This window comes from Microchirus variegatus, assembly GCF_963457635.1.
Source record: "Microchirus variegatus genome assembly, chromosome: 14".
NCBI lineage: Eukaryota > Metazoa > Chordata > Actinopteri > Pleuronectiformes > Soleidae > Microchirus > Microchirus variegatus.
In genome coordinates, this window is record NC_139815.1 from 11,502,749 (window position 1) to 11,522,778 (window position 20,030).

Consider the following 20,030-nt stretch of genomic DNA (forward strand, 5'->3'; position numbering starts at 1 on the left):
ATATGTTCAAGTAGGGCATCCTCTTTTTTGTATCTCTTCCAAGTAAAAGTAGAAACTAGCAAAATACAAAGTCATTCATTAAATCTTCTGAAACGTGCACCTTCCTACAACATCCCCAGGGAGTCGGCGCCCCGATACCTAGGGTAGACAAAGAGGTGTTAAAACACCGCCTGGAAAGACAGACTCTTTGTCTATTGGAGGAATGCGAAAGGGGAGTTGCTCAGGTATAAATGTGGAGGGCTCACTTTACTCTGGGTCTTTCTCCAGCTAGGATCACTCGTGTAAAGACTTTCTTTGCAATGAAAATAAAAACTTGTCGGCCGGCAGAAGTTCTCTATTTCATTCTTCACCAGCAGCAGAGAATTTCCGCAACAATTTACTGAAGTTAAACAATCACCGTAAAACATGAGGGAGTTGCCATTGCAGCGACTTGTGTGAACTTGGTGAAATAATAGTCAATAGTGGGACCAGAACCAGTAATAAATGCTGAGGGATTTCCATGAGCACATAACTGATCAGTGCAAAGAGCAGAGCTATGTCCATATCACTTATTCACCCACACTTCAGTGAGTCAGACAGTTTTTTATGAAGAACCACTGATGGATCCCACAAATATCTTGCATGAATAGCTAGTCAAATGACTCTTCCCCCCCCTCGTCGTATGAAGTTAATGGAATTTATTAAATGTCATTTGGCGGCAACTCACGTACAAGTCGCCTCTAGCAGCGAGGAAGAAATGTAGCTGTTTTGTAATGAGATTGTAGTTAATGAATTTTGACACGACTGTACGCGAATAGTTCAAATCGACTGGTTTTGCACACATTAGTATAATTAAGTATGATGTTTGGCAGTGATGGAGTGTGTGTTTACAGTGGGAGATGTCGTTAGGAGACGTCTTGCTTTCTGCGCTGCTGGTTTTGACTGTTTTCCGCACTATTGTTGTCACTGCTGCATGTGATTGTTTTATGATAGATCTTATACATTATGGATCTGGTTGTGACCGATAACTGATTTCAATTTAACATCAAGCCCCTTTACTTCTTCATTACGTCTGTTTGTTCTCTGTTAAACAGACCACATGAACTGCATTTAACCTATGTTGACAGGCAGAAATAAGGTATCACTGATTTAGAAATCAGATTATAATCAGGTTATCATTATATGGGTCCACTTCTGCCTGAAAAGAGAGATATAAAGTTCACATGAGGATAAAATAATAATACATATTAAAGTGAAAATGTACACATTTAAATATAATGATATAACATAGTGAATAACTGTACTACTTCATCCACTTTTTATATTAAATGTTGAGTCACAAAGTGCTGGATGCTGTCATGTGTTACCTAACAGGATGAGCCATCATCACTCAGGAGTTTGGATTGAGGCTATTTTCTATGATGTAATCGTCCCTTAGGTTAATAAATGAAAAGATAACCAAAATAACCACATTGGTTTTAATTTCTTTATATCTTCTTTCTCTATTTTATTGTTTGTTATGGTTACAAAAACATTTTTTGAGCACTGTCAGCTGGTCGCTCTGCGTGATGGCCGTAGCTGTTGGGATGTTCTCAGTCTGTGTGTGTGTGTGTGTGTGTGTGTGTTGTGCGTCCTTCCCAGTGTAACCACCTCTTTTTTCCTCTTATACAGATCTCCACACTACGCCTGCCCAGAGGTCATCAGAGTAAGTGCTCCAGCTCTGTGTCCCTGTCTCTCTTCCTCTCTTTCATACAGTAACATCACACCACAAAGGCTCTTTTATCGGTGCTCCATCATCGCTGCTTTCACGGTTCCCCTCCGCACTGCACCCGTGCTTCATTCTGCCTTAAAAAGAAAATGTAGTTGTGTGATTTTTCTGCGTCTGTTTTTATTTGTGTGGTCACCAGCGTTAGTTAGAATTAAAAAAAAAAATAAAGCAGTCTCAGACCAGAACATAAACCTTTTTGCTGAGTGGTGGTGGTGGTGTTAACCACTGCACAAACCATATCCTCCATGATACCTTTTTCCCCAATAACCAGTATCTATTCAATTGAAGTATTTTGTCCACATGAAGAGTTTCACGCCGCATATTTGTTTGATTTGGCTTGTTTGACATTTTGTAGAAGAATTAAAAAAAATCCTTGTCTTTAAACCAGCAGCAGTTCCCCTTCATTCCCCTGCTCACAGGCTCAGTTGTTCACACTGAGCATCTTGTTGTTCTGTGGATTTAGTCTCATGGTAGACCAGGATTCCTTGTCCTTCTTCTTTCTATCCTGCAGCAGAACGACTCTGAGATCAGACGCCTCTTGATGATGGAGGGACATTCTAAACCTCTAGAGTGCTTAAATGTTTTACACATCAAATTTCAAACTAGGTGTTGACAGAAAATATTGGCACTGTAAAGAGGAGTTAAATATGCCAGGAAGACACGGCGAGTTGCAACAAACTACACCGGCAGATGAGGCAAAAAAGTGCGTTTACGATAAAAAAAAATGCTGATGTTTCACTGTTGGAACACCCATATACATGTATGGATGCATCGTATACACATCAGGATGATTTGCAGTTTATGTGCATACAGTGTGCACATGCATAATAATAATATGTCTCATCTGTGTTCGACTGTCTGCACCAGGGGGAGAAGTATGACGGGAGGAAAGCAGACGCGTGGAGCTGTGGAGTCATCCTGTTTGCACTTTTAGTGGTGAGTAATATCTGCAGAGATTTAAGTGACCTTGCTCCTGAAAGTGTGTGGGGGGGGGAGCACTAAAACACTGTTTTATGGTTTTCAAATGAATTACACAGGAAGGTTGGCGTCCAAATGTGTGTGTTTTTGTAATATCATCAAATGGACATTTATTTTTTGGAATTAATTTACATCAAATATTCAGACTGTCATTAGTTATTAGAGGTGATCGAGTTTAAACCACATTTGACATTTTTCAATAATCCTTGCACCGGTGTTTGTGTCTTTACTAAAGGAGAGACAGACTCGTTTGTGCAAGTTTTATGCAAAAAAAGAGTGTTCAATCAATCATTTCTTAAATCTAACACCCTCAGTATGAGAGTGTCTTCACTCTTAGAAATAAAAGTGCTAAGTAGAACCATATAAGGTTCTTCGGCTTGTCCTCATAGGAGAACCCTTTTTGGCTCCAGGTAGAACCTTTTTATAAAGGTTCCACCTGGAACTCTTTCGGAGGGTTCCAACAAGAACCATTTTAAAACCCTTTATTCAGGAAATGGGTTTTAAAGGGTTCTCTGGATCAAAATGGTTCTTACTGGAACCATTAGTGTTACCAAGAACCCTTGAAACAAATGGTTCCAGGTAGAACCTCAGAACTTGTAGAAGGACCCTTTTGGAACCCTTATTTCTAAGAGGGTTAACTTTACAAGTCTGACTTAGAGTAAATAGATTATCCTGAGTAGTATTAATAAATAAATAAAAAGTCATTTTACGTGATTAAAGTCATCATTTTACCTTAATGAACTCCATAATTCTGCAAGCAAACCTCATATTTTGTGTCATTTTAGATGAGGAATAATCAGATCAGCCCCTCATCTGTGTTAAATGTCTTACTAAATTGATTGGTGTCACATTTATATATTTCATAACTGAAATAATAATCATGACATAATTGCAACTTTATACTCAAAAAATTTTATTTTTATACATGGCTCTATATTTGTAAGGAGATTTATTGTGAGTGTTTTTTTCATGTGTCATGAGATAAAGCAGTACATAAATTATAACAGATTTATTTGTATTTTCTCTCTTATATTCTCAAACATTCCCCTCTGAAACATTAGAATGACAGGTTTATGGAGGATATGAGATATAGACTTGTGTTAATCTGTCACACGATCACACGTATTGTTTTCATGCCTGCAGCTTTATAATGTGACAGTGACAAGTGACTCGTTTTACTCTATACGTGTTGATATGCTGTTGCACATGCATGCCTGTTCCTTTCTTGATTGGACGATGCATGGTACCAGTCATTGAATAAAGACACATTTTGCCACTTGATTTTAATTGTCAACATCCTCTGGCTGCAGCCTGCTCAGTGTGAAAAGACCTGTATCAGTCATCGTGTCATTGAGCGCGCGCTCCACAGCTGGAGAGCAGGGGGCCGACACCTCTATCACCAGGGCCTCAGTTGACTGATTCTCTCACTGTGATAGTGACTGAAGCCCAATTTATACTTCTGCGTAAAGTGCTCTGCGTAGGTCACTCTTTGGCAAAAATCTACATTATCTCTCAGTGAGCATCTGACAGGTCATTTGCATGACAATGGGAAGTCAACGCTGCATCATTATGAGCCAATGAAGGGGCAGTTTCATGTCTGTGTCATTTTTTAAATGTCGCAGTGGTGAGAGTTGGGAAGCACTGACCTTCCAGTTGGGGGAGCATGGTTGCAAATATAAATACACATATATTCATCATCTACGGAAATATCACAAAAAAAACCGAAACATTGACATGAAAGCTTGAAGGGTAACCTCCCACTCTGTCTCTGCAAGGTTCACATACTGTACAGTTTGTCCTCCAAATCTCACATTTTGACAGAGATTTGTCAACCTAGGCAGTGAAGAGAAAGCGTGGATGGAAAATGGCTTTGATTGTTGAGAAATATGACCGTATTTATCAAGAAAATTAAGGATTATGTAGGAAATGAAGCTTGAAACATGGAAATCAACATGGGTAACACTTCAGATTAGGGAACACATATTCACCATTAACTCGGTGCTTACTAACACATATAACATATAAGTAGCATAGTAGCCCTTTATTAGTATATATTAAAGCGGACATAGAGTGGTCCTGTTGCACATATATGTTAGTTATAGAGGTCTACTTACATACATTTACTTGTTTTTATGGTCAAAAACCTCCTAGTTGCTGTAAACGAGCCGATAGAAATCCTCTTTCCTGACGCTGTTTCTGAGCCGCGAGATTTCAGACTGAACTCTGACCCCCAGAAGACAGAGTCTTGTGATTGGCCAATACTATTCAGCACATCCGCTCTCAAAAGCACAGCTCCCCCCTCTGGAACGGTGGATGCACTGCTCCTCATTATCAAAACATTGATTTAACAGTGTTTCAAAATAGCTTCGTCACGACTCCCAGCCACAGTCCCTTTTATTTTATAGTCCCTTATTCTACATAACCTTATTCTACCTCTATAATGACATGAATTATGATATTTCCTAAATAATGCGTTAATATGTGCTTAATATTTACTAATAAAGGGCTAATATGCTCCTTATATGCATGTTAGTAAGCACATAGTTAATGGTGAATATGTGTTCCCTAATCTAAAGTGTTACCCTTTCTTTCTAGTTTTTAAGAAAAATTCCTGAGGCCTTTCAAACTATTAAAGGTCCCATATTATGCAAAATCAACTTTTTAATCATTTTAATACTTATATTTGGGACTCTGGAGGCCCTATCAGTCACCAAAGTGTGAAAATGATGACTCACTCGTGTTTTCCGCGCTCCTTCGGACGTCACAAGATGCTAAATTCCTGGAATTGTCTCGTGGAGCTCCACTTCCTTCCGTAAAACACGCGAGAGTGCTGAATAGGGCAACGGTATCCGAAAACCGTAAGTCCGTGAAAAGTTCTACTCTTGGCTCCACAGTGCAGCACAGAGTTCTACACAAACTTCCAGCCTCAGAGGATTAATCTGTCCAGTGGATACATGTTATATGATGGCAATGTGCCTGCTAGAGCCTGCAAATGATCACTTTTCCAAATGCTAACTGCTGTTAGCTCCCAGTAGCCTCTGTGGCTGATGTCATTTCCTGTCCCTTAAGTTTTGTTTTAGTGTTCTGAACAGGGCTGTTTTGGCAGGGTGATTGAACTGCTGTGGTGCTTCATCCTTAATGTATTTTGACCAAAGGACTCCAGGGAACTAGGTTCACTTGTCGAAATAGGGTATAATATGGGACCTTTGAGAAAACTATTTTGATGTCATGTGTCCTCCTGTTTTCCAGGGCGCTCTGCCGTTTGATGACGACAACTTGAGGAATCTTTTGGAGAAGGTGAAGCTGGGAGTTTTCCACATGCCTCACTTCATTCCTCCAGACTGTCAGAACCTACTGCGTGGCATGATTGAAGTGGACGCCACTAAGAGGCTCACGGTAAGCGCGTTATTGCACACACTCCACCAAAAAAATCACCGCCACTGGGGCTTCGGCTGTAGAGCAGGAGAGAGCTGACGTTTTTCCCTCAGGAGACTCGAGTTCACTTTGCATTTCCACAGTCGGGTGCTGTTGTGTTACGGCTGGCTCGGGATAAATTTAGCAGCTTGGTTCTGCAGCTTCTGTGCTCTGCATAAAAATGTTTCATCTCAGGGCAAGCATTTGTTTTGGCCTAGAATAGAAATGTAACAAAAAGAACACAGGGCTGATTAGATAATGTGCTTTGACGTCTGTGTTGTCACAGGTTATATATTTGGTAATACAACTGCTAACAAGCCTTAAAACCAGACCTCCTGATTAATAATGCACATCATTGCAGTAATGTTTACACCACCACTGTTTTTTTGTTGTTGTTGTCTTTGAAACTGAAACGATAGCACTCAGAGAAAACGCTCAAGTTAGCTTTGAAGTTTTGTTTTTTACCGTTAAAGCCTTGTGCTTTTGTAAGATAAGATAAGATCGATGTGGTATATGATAAACATCTTTCAGATATAAAAAAAAAAAAGATATGGTACAATATTACACATGTAAGTAACATCGATTCTTCCTCTCATTTCCCTTCACAGTTAGAGCAGATCCAGAAGCACACGTGGTACCTGTAAGTATATCCGCCCACTTTCCCAGCCACACTTGCTGCTGTCTGTGTGAATATACACACCTTAAGTGAGCTGATAAAAGCATGAAAAATAAAAGCATGCAGAGTGAAGCCAGTTGTTGAAATCTCAAATGGAAATGGAATGCTCTCAGAGAAGAAGTAGGTCCATGAGTCCTGAGAGAGAGAGAAGACGGATCAATCATTAGGACAGTTCATCAACTCCAGTGCATTTACTATTTCTGGCTACAGGAAAAAGCTGAATTCCGTTAATAACATAAAACTTTAACTCAGTATTCGACCCAAATTGATGTCAGGCCTTTTACCGAAATGTCGCGCGTCACTCAGTGCTGCCGACTAACAATATTTGCTACATCCAGTTTACTGCACTTCAAGTCATGTACTTTGTGATTGATTTCCATCGCTTCTGTCATTATTCATGTCATTGAGCCGACTCAAGTAATAGCAATAAACATGAGCAGTCAGATGATTATACTGGTTCAAATGTGCTCATTAACAACTGCATTTATATGCAGCTTATTTATATGTGGAGTCAACTAGTGTAAGTGTGTACAAGTACTCAAATGCAAAGCATACTTCACTTCACTTCACGGCAACACAGTCTCACTCTCTGCTCAATGCAAGGGTGTTCTACGATATATTTACCAATTATAAAAGTTATAGTAGGTTCCTGACATCTTGTAAAAGTTGCATATTGCACTTTTTTTTGTATTAACCCCGTATCCACCACAAATCAGATTATGCTCCAAAAATGTGCATGTTTCAAGAAAATTGTTTACCAGCAATGGAAATTCACAATTTCTCTGCACCTCACAGCCCTTCAAACACTTCTGTGAAGTAACCATCTCGTAAAATTCCTCGTCAGTCATTTGTCTGTGTTGTGTTGCAGAGCTGGAAAAAATGAGCCCGAACCTGAGCAGCCAGTCCCGAGGAAGGTGGCCATCAGGATGCTGGCTTCAGTCGAGGAGATTGACCCTGATGTCCTGGAGAGCATGCACTCTCTGGGCTGCTTCAGAGACAAGGAAAAACTGACCAAAGACCTGCTGACAGAGGAGTGAGTGAGGAGGAGGAGCATGAGGGAGGGAGGGAAGGTGAGGGAGTAAAGAAGTGATAAAACCACCAGAGGAAACAGAATAAAGCCAGAGGGACGGGAAATGAAGGAGCAGACGTGGGGGTAGAGAGATTGTCAGTTTGATGAATTCTTCCATTTAAAATGTCTTGTGATGATGGAGCATCGTATTGTCCCGCTCTTAACCAATGAGCACTCAGGTGATTGTGAACTCTCCGGCTGTCTTATTTCCTCAGGGACAACCAGGAAAAGATGATCTACTTCCTTCTGCTGGATCGTAAGGAGAGATATCCCAGCCACGAGGACCAGAACCTGCCTCCACGAAGCGAGATCGGTAGGTCCAAGTCCAGGGCGACGCGGTTGTTGTCGTGGTTAGCACTCTTGCCTTACAGGTCCTTAACCAGGTTGGTTGGTATGTGCATGTGTGAGTTTTCTCCAGGCTCTCCGTTTTTTCCTCCCACAGTACAAAAACATGCAGATTTGGGGATTAGGTAAATTGGACCCTCTATATCGACCATCAGAGTGGGATAAAGGGGTTGAAACTGAATGAACGAAGGTCCAGGTCCAGCTGAACTCCAGAAAATACACTTAGGCTAGCTTTACACGACAACGATCTGAACACAATCCGCAAAAGTGGCGTTGCGTTCCCACTTTTGAATGTCCAACTGATGGATATAATCCGACATGTTTGTTGTTGTTTGGCTGTACTGCACATGGATCTGACGTCAACGCGTGCGGGAGGATAGCCAGCGTGAGCAGCTCGGAGGAGACGTTTAGACGGGAACGCGACGGTGGAGCGTTTTATATTTTCCGCTCTGGGGTGTGGGTTAATTTTTTGAAAAGTTTTTAAGCCCCAAAAACGCCGTCGCCATCTAAACAAAAGTCACATCTGATAAAATATTTTGTCGGTTTCACCCAGGAGCGTTGTCGTGTAAAGCCAGCCTTAGCCCATGCTGTATTTGTAGCCTCTAAAATGAACAGTATAACTTTTGTTTCTTTCACCAGAAAATATATGAGGATACATTTTTTCTTCTTGTTTAATCTGTATTATATTTAGCATCGAGGTTGGAAGGGTTCCTCTTAGAGTGCACCTCACTACAAAGACTGATTCCAGTGCTTAGTTTGGCAACAAGAATAAAAACCTAATCGTTCCCACAGTGTTATGATTGAAAGTTAGTAGACATGATGAGAGCATAATCTGGTGAATTTACACCATTGTGTTGTGTTTTTCCCACATGGTTGAAAACTCCCAGTACTGTGGGGGAGCATGAGAGTCTGTTTCAGTTTTCTTTTACATCTAGCAAAGGCAAAATCCCAGATATGATTGTTCAAGTCTGGACAAACAAAGAAGAAGAGGGTAATAATGCAACATTACAGATGACAAATGCTATAAAAAGACCAAAGAAGAAGAACAGCCTGCGAGACCTTTGTGTCAAAAGCGAATGAGTCACTAATATTAGCAATATTTGCTTTTTTGAGGGTTTTTCTCCAAGAAGAAATAAGACAAGGACTTCACACAGAGGAACTCACAGCTGAGTTAGCAGACCTGATACATTCTTCAAGAGCAACTTAACCACAGCTGAAAATCTATCGCCCTCTGACCTCTGACAGTTGAAGTGTTCATGTTGCTGAAGTGTTGTTAAAGTGTTTGGCCTCAGGGTGAAGTGAAGACAACCTGACATCACCGCCGGGCGAACAAGTGAGCGCAGAAATGAGCTAGGAAACAAATATCAGGGGGTTCTCACCTCTCCAGCAAACATAATGCCAGTTCTATATTAATATTATATATTTTTTCCCCTATCCTGCACTTTTCAAACACTGCACACAAGTTTTAATAGATTACAGAGAGCACACAGTGAGTACCTCAGGGAGCCTGGGATTGTGGAGAATTTCCACCAAATACACTGAGCTAAGCCACTCAGCTCACAGAGTTCTTGACTTTCCACTGATTAATTGTGTTTTTCAGTATGTTATTTATTTCAGGGTTGGGTGATTGTGACAGTTCCTCAACTTATCGTATATAAAATAAGGTCAAATGTTTGATTATTCCTTGACTTTTGATTCCTGACCTTCCCCTGAACTTGCTCAGCAGACCCTCCCAGGAAGCGCGTGGACTCCCCCATGCTGAGTCGTCATGGCAAACGGAGACCAGAGAGGAAGTCCATGGAGGTGCTGAGCGTCACAGAGGGAGGGTCTCCTGTACCGGTACGGCGGGCCATCGACATGGCAACCCACGGACAGAGGTAAGCGATGAGAATCTGCATGCGTGTTCTCCGGCATGGACAAAACATGTCTGATACACTTAGGTGAGTCTTTTGTTCAAGGTGTATTTGGTTCCTTTTGTTGTCAGTTATCATGAACAATGTATTTAAATGCAGTGGAGAAAGGAGCTACAGCTCAGCAGCACTTCATTTAAGTTGGCTCGGTCCTTTCTCTTCAGATTTATGTCACCTGTGCCGTCTGTTTGCCCTCACTACAACCTTCCTTCAGTTATCCACACTTCAATTTGGCCTGAGCTGTAAATCCTTACTGTCCTTACTGAGCTGCAGTTAAATACATGACGCGCCTTCCTCAACGTGTTGGCCCTGGTTGTACAGCGAAAACCTGACAAAATAAGACACCAGATGAAAAGTCTCACGCCACACTCTAAGCTCTGCCGTAAAATCAAATCGGTTGATGAAATGCATGACGTGATGAGGTTTGTGTGTTATGTGTGTAAAGTGTGCATGGAGCATGCGGTCAAAGAGGTCATAAAGCATCCCAGCGTAAGAGGCTCTGAATCTGAGATGTGTTTGGTGCATAAATGAACTGCAGAGGTTTGTACACGGACTCTCTTTGGCCCACAAAAGTGCATTTGAAGTTCTTGTAAAGATACAAACTCAAGAGCTGAACCTGACACAAAAACGCTTATTTTGTTATTGGACATTTTTACTGAAATTCACAGGGTTTGTGTGCAGCTGCAGTTTTTCTAGTTCAGGACAAATACATTTACAATAGATAAAAAAAAACAAACAATGTATTTGCAGTCAAAACACTGGGATTAAAGTAGCACCACAACCAAGTGAAGCACATTGTTCTCTATGAAGAGTAATGATGTGTGGCAATACTGCACAAATGGAATAAAAAAAAATAGGACTAAACCGAATAAAACATAGGGCCACACGGTTGGTGTCGTGGTTAGCAATCTTGCCTTTGCAGCAAGAAGACCCGGGTTCAAGCCCCAGTTGGATGTCTTTCTGCATGGAGGTTTTTCTCCAGGTTCTCCGGCTTACAGTCCAAAAACATGCAGATTTGGGGATTAGTTAAAGACACTCTAAATTGACCGTAGGTGTGAGAGTGTGAGTGAATGGTTGTTTGTGTCTGTGCTTGGCCCTGCGATGGACTGGTGAACTGTCCAGGGTGTACCCCGCCTATCGCCCTATGTCAGCTGAGATAGGCACAGCACCCCCCGTGACCCTCTCTGGTGGAGGATAAAGCGGTAGATGATGGATGGATGTGATGTTGAACGGCATTGTGCTTTCTTTGCTTGCATTGTGTGGCAGTAGAAGTCAAGAAAAGGTCCGGCAGCCAATGGAAAGTCAAATCTGAAGAATGAAGCGTTTTGATTATGTGTTCAAGCTCCAACTCGTCCTCTTACTGTCTTCTTGAAATAATTGAAACAGACACTGCACCTTTTCTACCAGCATGCATTTAACTGAGAGTGAAAAAAAATGCATCTTTGACTCTGCTGGAGTTGCGTGACATTGCTCTCTCGTCTTGTCTTTTGTCTCTTTACTGATAAGTGATCAATCAGAGATGATGAATCTGACCGTGCGAACTCCTTTCCGTTGATGAATTATTCCACAGTGATGGACTCTTAAAATGTCCCACTGACTCAAGCATGACCCATGACTGTGCTGTTTGTCTTCAGACTTCTATATCCTTGCATGTGTACAGCCTCACGTTCCTCTTTGTTTCATGGTGATTGGTTTCGTTTTACAGTGCTGCTCGATTTTGTTGTAAGCGTTTTTTTGTTGTTTTCTTTAGTTCATTAGTGACTGCTGCATGCTGTGTATTAGGATTCCCCTTATGTGACTCCGTTTCTGTCTCTTGATTTTCTGTCTGCCCCTTTTTAGCAAATCTGTTTTCAGTAAAAGCTTGGATATCACAAACGCTAACTGCAGCAAGGAAGAAAGGTATTGGTTTGCTCCGTTCACCTTATTTCTCAGTTTGTTCGTAGACTCATTTCCATTTTGTTCCTTTGCTGTTTTTATCCATTACTTTTTGTTTAGTTTTGCTGTAGCATGTTATTTCCTAAAAAGTCCCCGTTCATTAGAGGTAGAGGTCTTTTAAGGACAAATAAAGCAAGACTCTAATTTTACATAGGTGTCTCCTATATGATCTGACCCAGATATGTTTACAAATGGTGTTTAAAGGTCTTTTTTAATGAATATCTTGTTTGAAATACGTCTCTGTTTCAGAGAGTATTGAGCTCTCATATTGCGTGTCCACAAATATCAGTTTCATACACAGAGAAACGTGACTTCTGTGGCAGAATAGTGAGGTTCAGGCTGGAAACCAGATCTATTGGGAGGCCTGACTTTACCTTTTAGTTGAGAAACACCAGAGAGGGAAGCGCACTCTCACATAATCACAGTAACTCCGTGACTTAATTGTGTACATCTGATTCTGGTCAGATTTATATTCTCCAGAAATATCTGATTCTGATTCTGACTGTGGTTCATACCGATGTGAAAACCTGTGAAAATCAGCACAATGTAAGACTTCTGTTTCTGATATTTTGAGATAAATTAGTCTCCTTCCTTCTCTTGTTCCTCCCCTGTATCCCATCTTCATTCACACTGTGTGTGTGTGTGTGTGTATTTGTGTGTTTTAATATGTGTTTGTACTTTTGCCAGTCTTGTGTTTTTTTCTGTAAAGCATGGGGAGGAGGGGGTAACTTTCACCTTCTCTGCCGTCTCCAGTCTCCCTGTGTGGCTGACCTTGCACAGTTTGTTGCTGGGTGTGCAGTCTGGATTGAGATTAGCATAAATTAATTGGCAGGAACGCAGATGGAGCACAAACAGGAGATGAAAAAAAAGGCTCCCCCCTACCACCCAATAAGCCCTTTATTCCCCTCATCATCTAATTGGGGGGGATCCGTAAAGTGACGCTCCCTCTCCAAAACGCATCACTACTGATGAGCCAAGAAGTCATTTATAGATTTAAGAGATGAGCCAGCACCAGCATTCTGATTATGGACAGGAAGGGTGTCACATTTAACAAGTTGCATGTTAATGTTTCTGAAGCGAGTGACGGTGGTTAGTCTCCTTGCCATCAAAAATGATGTTTTGTAAGAACCAAAACAGTTTATCTCTGTTATTCTCTATCATTAACACGCCCATTTTCCATTACACTCTCAGAAATAAGGGTTTTCCAGAAGGGTTCTTCTATAAGGGCTGAGAAACCCCTTTCTCTGAATAAAGGGTTTTAAAAGGGTTCTTGGTGGAACCCTCCAAAAGGGTTCCAGGTGGAACCTTTATAAAAAGGTTTTACCTGGAGAAAAAATGGTTCTCCTATGAGGACAAGCCGAGGAACCTTATGTGGTTCTACTTCGCACTTGTATCACGAGTACCTACACCTGATAATCTTTTGTATCTTAACTCATACCAAATAAAATATGGTAAAATCTTACAGTAAGGCTACATGACATATGACTTCATGCATGATAAAATCATGAATTACCTGATGAGCTATCAGTCTTCATATATTTCTTGCCTGACTTCATGATGTCACATGACATTAATTGACTTCATTTATTTAATGCATTAACTGAGCTATTGGAATCCTCACGACTTATGAGTTATTAATGATGTTCACGATGACTTAATGGGCAAATCTGTAGCCGATCTGCTGAATCCCAAGTCTCAAAATCATGATTAATTCAGCATTACTTCTTCATGTCTTCATCAATAAAGTGGGCTCTGATTTGTCTTTAACACTTACAAAGAACATAGGACCATTGCTGATGGTTGTGCAATCTCATGTTGTTCTTCAGGTCAAAGTGTATGACCAATTATTCTTTATTTAACAGTCGTTTTTTTCGTTAAAAAAAATCTTATACTGCAGTTCTCAATTATTTTGTCAGAAAAGAAAAAAGTGCTGATGACTTTTGCAGTGGATGTTTGGTTGCTTGTATTAAGTGGCTGAGTCTGTGTCCATGCATTTCACAATGCTGCTGACACAGCTGATCTATTTATAGAGTTTCAACCCAGAATACTCCTTATGTCTGAGCGTTAGGGAAAGTAGACAGGCCAAGTGAGCAGATTTTTGTAACACGCCTCTCGCAGCCACACACAAGATTCAAAACGTCACAGTCCACAATCTGCAAAGACAAAGTGCGAAAACCAGGCCTGGAGCAGTCTTAGCAGCATATTCCTCTGTGTGCGTTGTGTTTCTTGCATTGTAGTTTGGACAATCAGAGGATGAATCTTTTTTGGCATCACCATAAAACAAATATTGGTAACACTTTTCATTAATTAATCTGACTTTTTTTTTTAAAACAATTGTTTTAGTCCAAAACGTGACCAAAACGTCATACTATACAATGTGGTCGACTAAAATGTCATACTACACTATTTCATCCAAAATCGGACACTTTTTTTGAAATAAAATGTGGTCCAAAATTTGACTAAAACGTCATTCTATAGTATGTCGTCCAAAATTGGTAATTGTTTTGAAAAAAAAATGTTTTTGTCTGAAACGTGACCAAAACGTCATATATACTATGTGGTTGACCAAAATGTCATACTATACTATGTCGTCCAAAATCTGACAATTTTTTGAAAAAAAAAATTGGTCCAAAATTTGAAAAATCGTCATACTATACTGTCGTCCAAAATCTGACCATTTTTTTGAAAACATTTTTTTTAGTCCAAAACATGACCAAAACGTCATACTATACTACGTCGTCGACAAAATGTCATACTACACTATTTCATCCAAAATCTGACCATTCAAAAAAAATAATAATGTGTGTTTTAGTCCAAAATGTGACCAAAACGTCATACTGTATACTATGTCGTCGACCAAAATGTCATACTATACTATGTCGTACAAAATCTGACCATTTTTTTGAAAAAAAAAATGTGGTCCAAAATTTGACAAAAATGTCATACTATACTATTTGGTCCAAAATTTGAAAAAGAAAATTTTAAAAATCTTTTTTTGACAAAACGACAGAGGTTTTTGTCGTCCTTAATGTCAGAAAGCGAACAAGGAGGTATGTTCCTCAGTGGCGTAGTGGGTAAGGTATTGGCTTCCCACTTCAGGGTTTCTGGGTTCAAGTCCTGTCTTGGACAGTCCACTCACGCTTAAGTTTGTCATTCAAAATATGATTTTAAAAAAAACACTACTTTAATGTGTTGTCCAAAATTTGACAAAAACAGTCATTATCTTCAGTGGCGTAATGGATAAGATGCTGGCTTTCAGTTTTAGAGATTGTGGGTTCAAGTCCCATCTTGGACAATCCAATCATACTACATGTTGTCCAACATTTGACTAAAATATAGTTTGACCATTTTTTATTGAAAACATTTTTTTGTCAAAAATGTGACTAAAACGTCATACTATACTATGTCTTCGACCAAAACGCCATACTATACTGTGTCGTCCAAAATCTGCCATTTTTTTTGAAAAAAAATTTGGTCCAAAATTTGACAAACACGTCATACTATAGTATGTCTTCCAAAATCGGACAATTTTTTGGAAAAATGTTTTTGTCCAAAACGTGACAAAAATGTCATTTACTACGTCATCAACCAAAATGTCATACTACACTATTTCGTCCAAAATCAACCCATTTTTTTGAAAAAAAAAATTTGGTCCAAAATTTGAAAAAAACGTCATTCTATAGTATGTCGTCCAAAATTGGGTAATTTTTTTGAAAAAAAATGTTTGAGTTCAAAATGTGACCAAAACGTCATACTATACTATGTTGTCAACCAAAATGTCATACTACACTATTTCGTCCAATATCTGACCATTTAACTTTTGTCAAAAATTTGAAAAAAAACGTCATACTATACTGTCATCCAAAATGGAAAAAAAAAAATCATCCACAATGTGACGAAAACGTCATACTGTACTATGTCGTTGACTAAAATGTCATACGATACTATGTGGTTGGACAATTTTTTATAAAAAACATTTTTTGTCCAAAATTGGACAAAAATGTAATACTATACTATGTCTTCCAAAATTAGACAAATATTTTGAAAAAAATGTTATGGTCCAAAATTGGATAAAAAGGTCATACTATACTACTTCGTCCAAAATTTGACAAAAACGTCAAACTATACTATGTCGTCCAAAATTAGAATTTTTTTTTGAAAAAAAAAGTTTTTTCCAAAATATGTCAAAAACATCATACTATACTATGTCGTCCAAAATTTGACAAAAATGTCATACTATACTATGTCGTCCAAAATTCAACAATTTAAAAAAAAAAAAAAAGGAAAATCCAAAATATGTTGAAAACGTCATACTATACTATGTCATCCAAAATTCGACAATTAAAGAAAAAAAAAATCCAAAATATGTCGAAAACGTCATACTATACTCTGCTAGTATGATGTTTTTGTCACAATTCGGACCAAACATTTTTTTCAAAAAAAATTGTCAAACGACATAGTAAGGTATGAAGTTTTTGTCAAATTTTGGACGACATAGCATAGTATGACATTTTTGGCAATTTTTGGACCAATAACTTTTTAAATGTCATCCTTTATGTCAGAATCAAATAAAACGCATCAAATTGGTCATTATCTTCAGTGGTGTCATGGATAAGGCACTGATCTTCAATTTTTTTTTGAAAAAAGGTTTGGTCCAAAATTTGACAAAAAAAAAGTAATAAAATTAGAAAAAACTTCAAATTTCGTCCAAAATTTGACAAAAAGTCATACTTTAGCATTACGTTAAAAAAGTCATATTTAGTATGTCGTCCAAAATTTCACAAAAAAGTCATAGGTTAGTCATTTTATAGTGGTTAAGTCATGCTTATTTACCACTGTTATGCGTTTCCTAAGGGATGTTTACACTTTACAATAATGGTCACAAAAGCATTCAGTAATGGTTAACTATGGTTAATTAATGCTTATGAGGCACTTATTAAGGGTTAAGTCAGGTTACTAATGTTAAGTAATACCTTACATAAGGTTAAGTAAGGGCTACCTGATGGCATACACAGCAAATCATTAGTTAATGATTAGTTAAGACCTAAATTAATTGTTTATTAATGCTCATCCAGTTAACATGTATACCATTGATTCATAGAGGCAGTAGTTGGCTGTTTCTTAAAGTTTATTCACTCCAAATAATCACCATTAGTAAAAGATTACTAGAGACATTATTAACAGCTTACTAATCTATTAACGAATATTATTAAACAGTTAGTTAATGCTTAATAATGTACAAACTAATGTTAATTAAGGGACCCTTATTGTAAAGTGTTGCCCAAATATCTGATGAAATATGAGGCAAATGTCGATTAGCTGGTATCATCATGCCTGTGCTCCACCATTGAGTGTCAGGGCCACACGGCTGCTTAGTGGCTCGCACTGCTGCCTCACAGCAAGAAGATCACTGGTACAAATCCCCGTTCGACCTGGGTCTTGTTCTCTGAGTATTAAATCTTCTTCCCGCAGTCCAAAAACAGAGGTTAATTGGGCATCTAAATTGCCAATAGGTGTGAATGTGAGAGGGAATGTTTGTTCTCTATATGGTTGCCCTACCATGGACGGGCGACCTGTCCAGGGTGTACCTCATCTTTAGCTCTATGTCAGCTGGGATTGGCTCCAGCTTCCCTCATGTGGAGTGAAATATAATGAGTGAGTGAAGAGTGAATCAGTAACACGGTGTTAAGGAGGCAGGAATAAAACCAACACACTCAGGATCCTTTTTCAGTGTTTCTGTGTACACGTGGCATGTGCCGTCGACCTCAGCAGTGTGGTTGATGTGATCCAGTGAATGGTTCGGCTTCTGGATATTGATCTGTGTGTGTGTGTGTGTGTGTGTGTGTGTGTGTGTGTGTCTGTGTGTGTGTAGATCGCGGTCGATCAGCGGAGCATCCTCAGGTCTGTCCACCAGTCCTCTCAGCAGTCCCAGGGTAAGTGTCCGTTCCTCCCACGCACTGATCGGTTTCCCACAGTACACTCCACTGGCTGGCTGTGCTGGTATGTTGTCACGCTCACACATCAAATACACCTTCACTTCAGCCAATCATCAGCAGCTCATACACACCACCGTGGACTTCATCCAGAGCTGATGTGAGGCACAGTTGAGCCTCTGAATGATCAAGCCATGGTCGGTAAAGAGAAGTAGAAATTAAAGACAGACGCACTGTAAATCAGCAATAACACAGGTTTGTTATATATTAATGATAAGAAATAAAGATTTCCCTTTCATTTTTGATGACATTCAGAAGAAGGACGTCATTATAGTGACTCCTGTTTTCACTGATGTTAAATGATGAAGATATAGTTGAACTGTCAGCTGCTGTTTTTTTCATCAAGGTTGTAGTCTGACCTCAGGTGTAGGCCTTTAATTCTGGCTGCACTGTACATCACCGAGCTTTTAGATGAAGCGGGACCAGATCCGTCGGAGGCCAAACACCGAACCCCTAGATGAGCTCCGGTGATTTAATGTCCACAGAGAACAGATTCACACACAGCGGCAGGTTAGCTGAAGAAGCAGTCCATCACTCTGTGAGCAAGTGCTGCTGCAGAGGCGAAACACGGAGGTTCGGTGTGCAAATCAACCCGCAGCTGCTGTAGCCGCCATGCAGAGTGCTTCTGTTTTCGTGTGGCTGTGCGCTTTTTCGCTCGGAAAAAAGGACGCCGACTGCTTTTATTTTCACACATTGTACAATTCTGCCTGTCAGAGAATTCCTGTAAATGGTTTGCTGCTTACATTTCCACAACACTGTTGTGAGAACAGACTGACAGGTTGCTGTTTCAACTGTGATCTGCTCATTCATTCCGCATTCATACAGCATTGTGCACCAGCACTGTGCATGCACTCTGGAGGGCGAAGCTAAATCTGTTAGCTTTTTAGCTGTTTCACTCACTGGTTAAATAGGGATGCATCGATGTGCTGGACAGTAACACATGGGCATTGTGTCAAATTCATAGAATGTAATGTAAGTGAAATAAAATATGGGAACACTTTAGATTAGGGAACACATATTCACTAGTAGCATACAAGCCCTATATTATTAAATATCAAGCACGTATTAACACCTTATGCAGGAAAAATCTTAATTCATCTCATAATAGAGGTAGAATAAGGTTATGTAGAATACGGTGTTAGCATTTGCTTAATGATTACTAATAAAGGGCTAGTATGCTACTTATATATGTTAGTAAACACCTAGTTAATGGTGCATATGTGTTCCTTAATCTAAAGTTTTACCAAATTATGTTAAGGTATGATGATCTTTGTATCTTTTATTTTTATATTTAATTCAGGATGTCAGTTGTCATTAAAGGTGGTTCATGAAACATGAGAGAAAGATAGATCTTGAATTAAAGAAGGGTGTAACAAAAACATCACATACTTCCTTTTTTTGACTTTTCATAAAACTAACAGAAACAAAGACAGAAGCAAAGAAAACACATCAGTGTATTATTTTTTACTTTTTTGCAAAAGTGCAATAAAAACCCATCAAACAATCAGACAGTGAGTTTTAGTCTCGGTGCATCCCTACTCGTAATGCATCATCAATGCTGCCTCCTGACTGGCTAATCACTCTGCTAATTGCATGTACTGTTTTTTTTCTGTCTTTCTTGCACTCTCACCACTTCCTGCCTGCTCCACCTCTCAACCCATCTGCCACGCTCCTTTTTTAATTTTTCCTGGTTTGTTTTTTGTGGGAATGACCCTTTATTGGGTGATGGTGTTCCACTGACTGTGTATTTGGCTTACTCTGCCATCCTTCCTAATGGGTGCATGACCAATCGCAGCCCACTCGCCGATTTTTCATCCCCCCACAGTCCCCAGACTTGTGTCAGTCCCCTAACTGTAGCCCCACCCACTCCTCCGAAGTCCGCCTCAACGGGGTGGGGCCACGTATACCCAATTCATACCACCCTAAGATGGGGTCTCCCCTCATGCACCCACGCACACAGACT

The 20,030-nt window shown here is 39.7% G+C and overlaps 1 protein-coding gene across 1 annotated transcript in view; it reads left to right on the top strand.

The window, feature by feature from the left end:
- The window catches only part of LOC310936737 (serine/threonine-protein kinase BRSK2-like), a gene marked incomplete at both ends in the record, with an annotated part of 102,498 nt that overhangs the window by 71,790 nt on the left and 10,678 nt on the right, over positions 1-20,030 (top strand). Inside the window, 8 exons of the mRNA XM_083900871.1 lie at positions 1,651-1,684; positions 2,615-2,683; positions 5,975-6,121; positions 6,748-6,779; positions 7,684-7,848; positions 8,100-8,197; positions 9,956-10,106; positions 17,947-18,007. Of these exons, the coding sequence (XP_083756997.1) occupies positions 1,651-1,684; positions 2,615-2,683; positions 5,975-6,121; positions 6,748-6,779; positions 7,684-7,848; positions 8,100-8,197; positions 9,956-10,106; positions 17,947-18,007 (757 nt within the window). The remainder of the gene's footprint in view (positions 1-1,650; positions 1,685-2,614; positions 2,684-5,974; positions 6,122-6,747; positions 6,780-7,683; positions 7,849-8,099; positions 8,198-9,955; positions 10,107-17,946; positions 18,008-20,030) is intronic.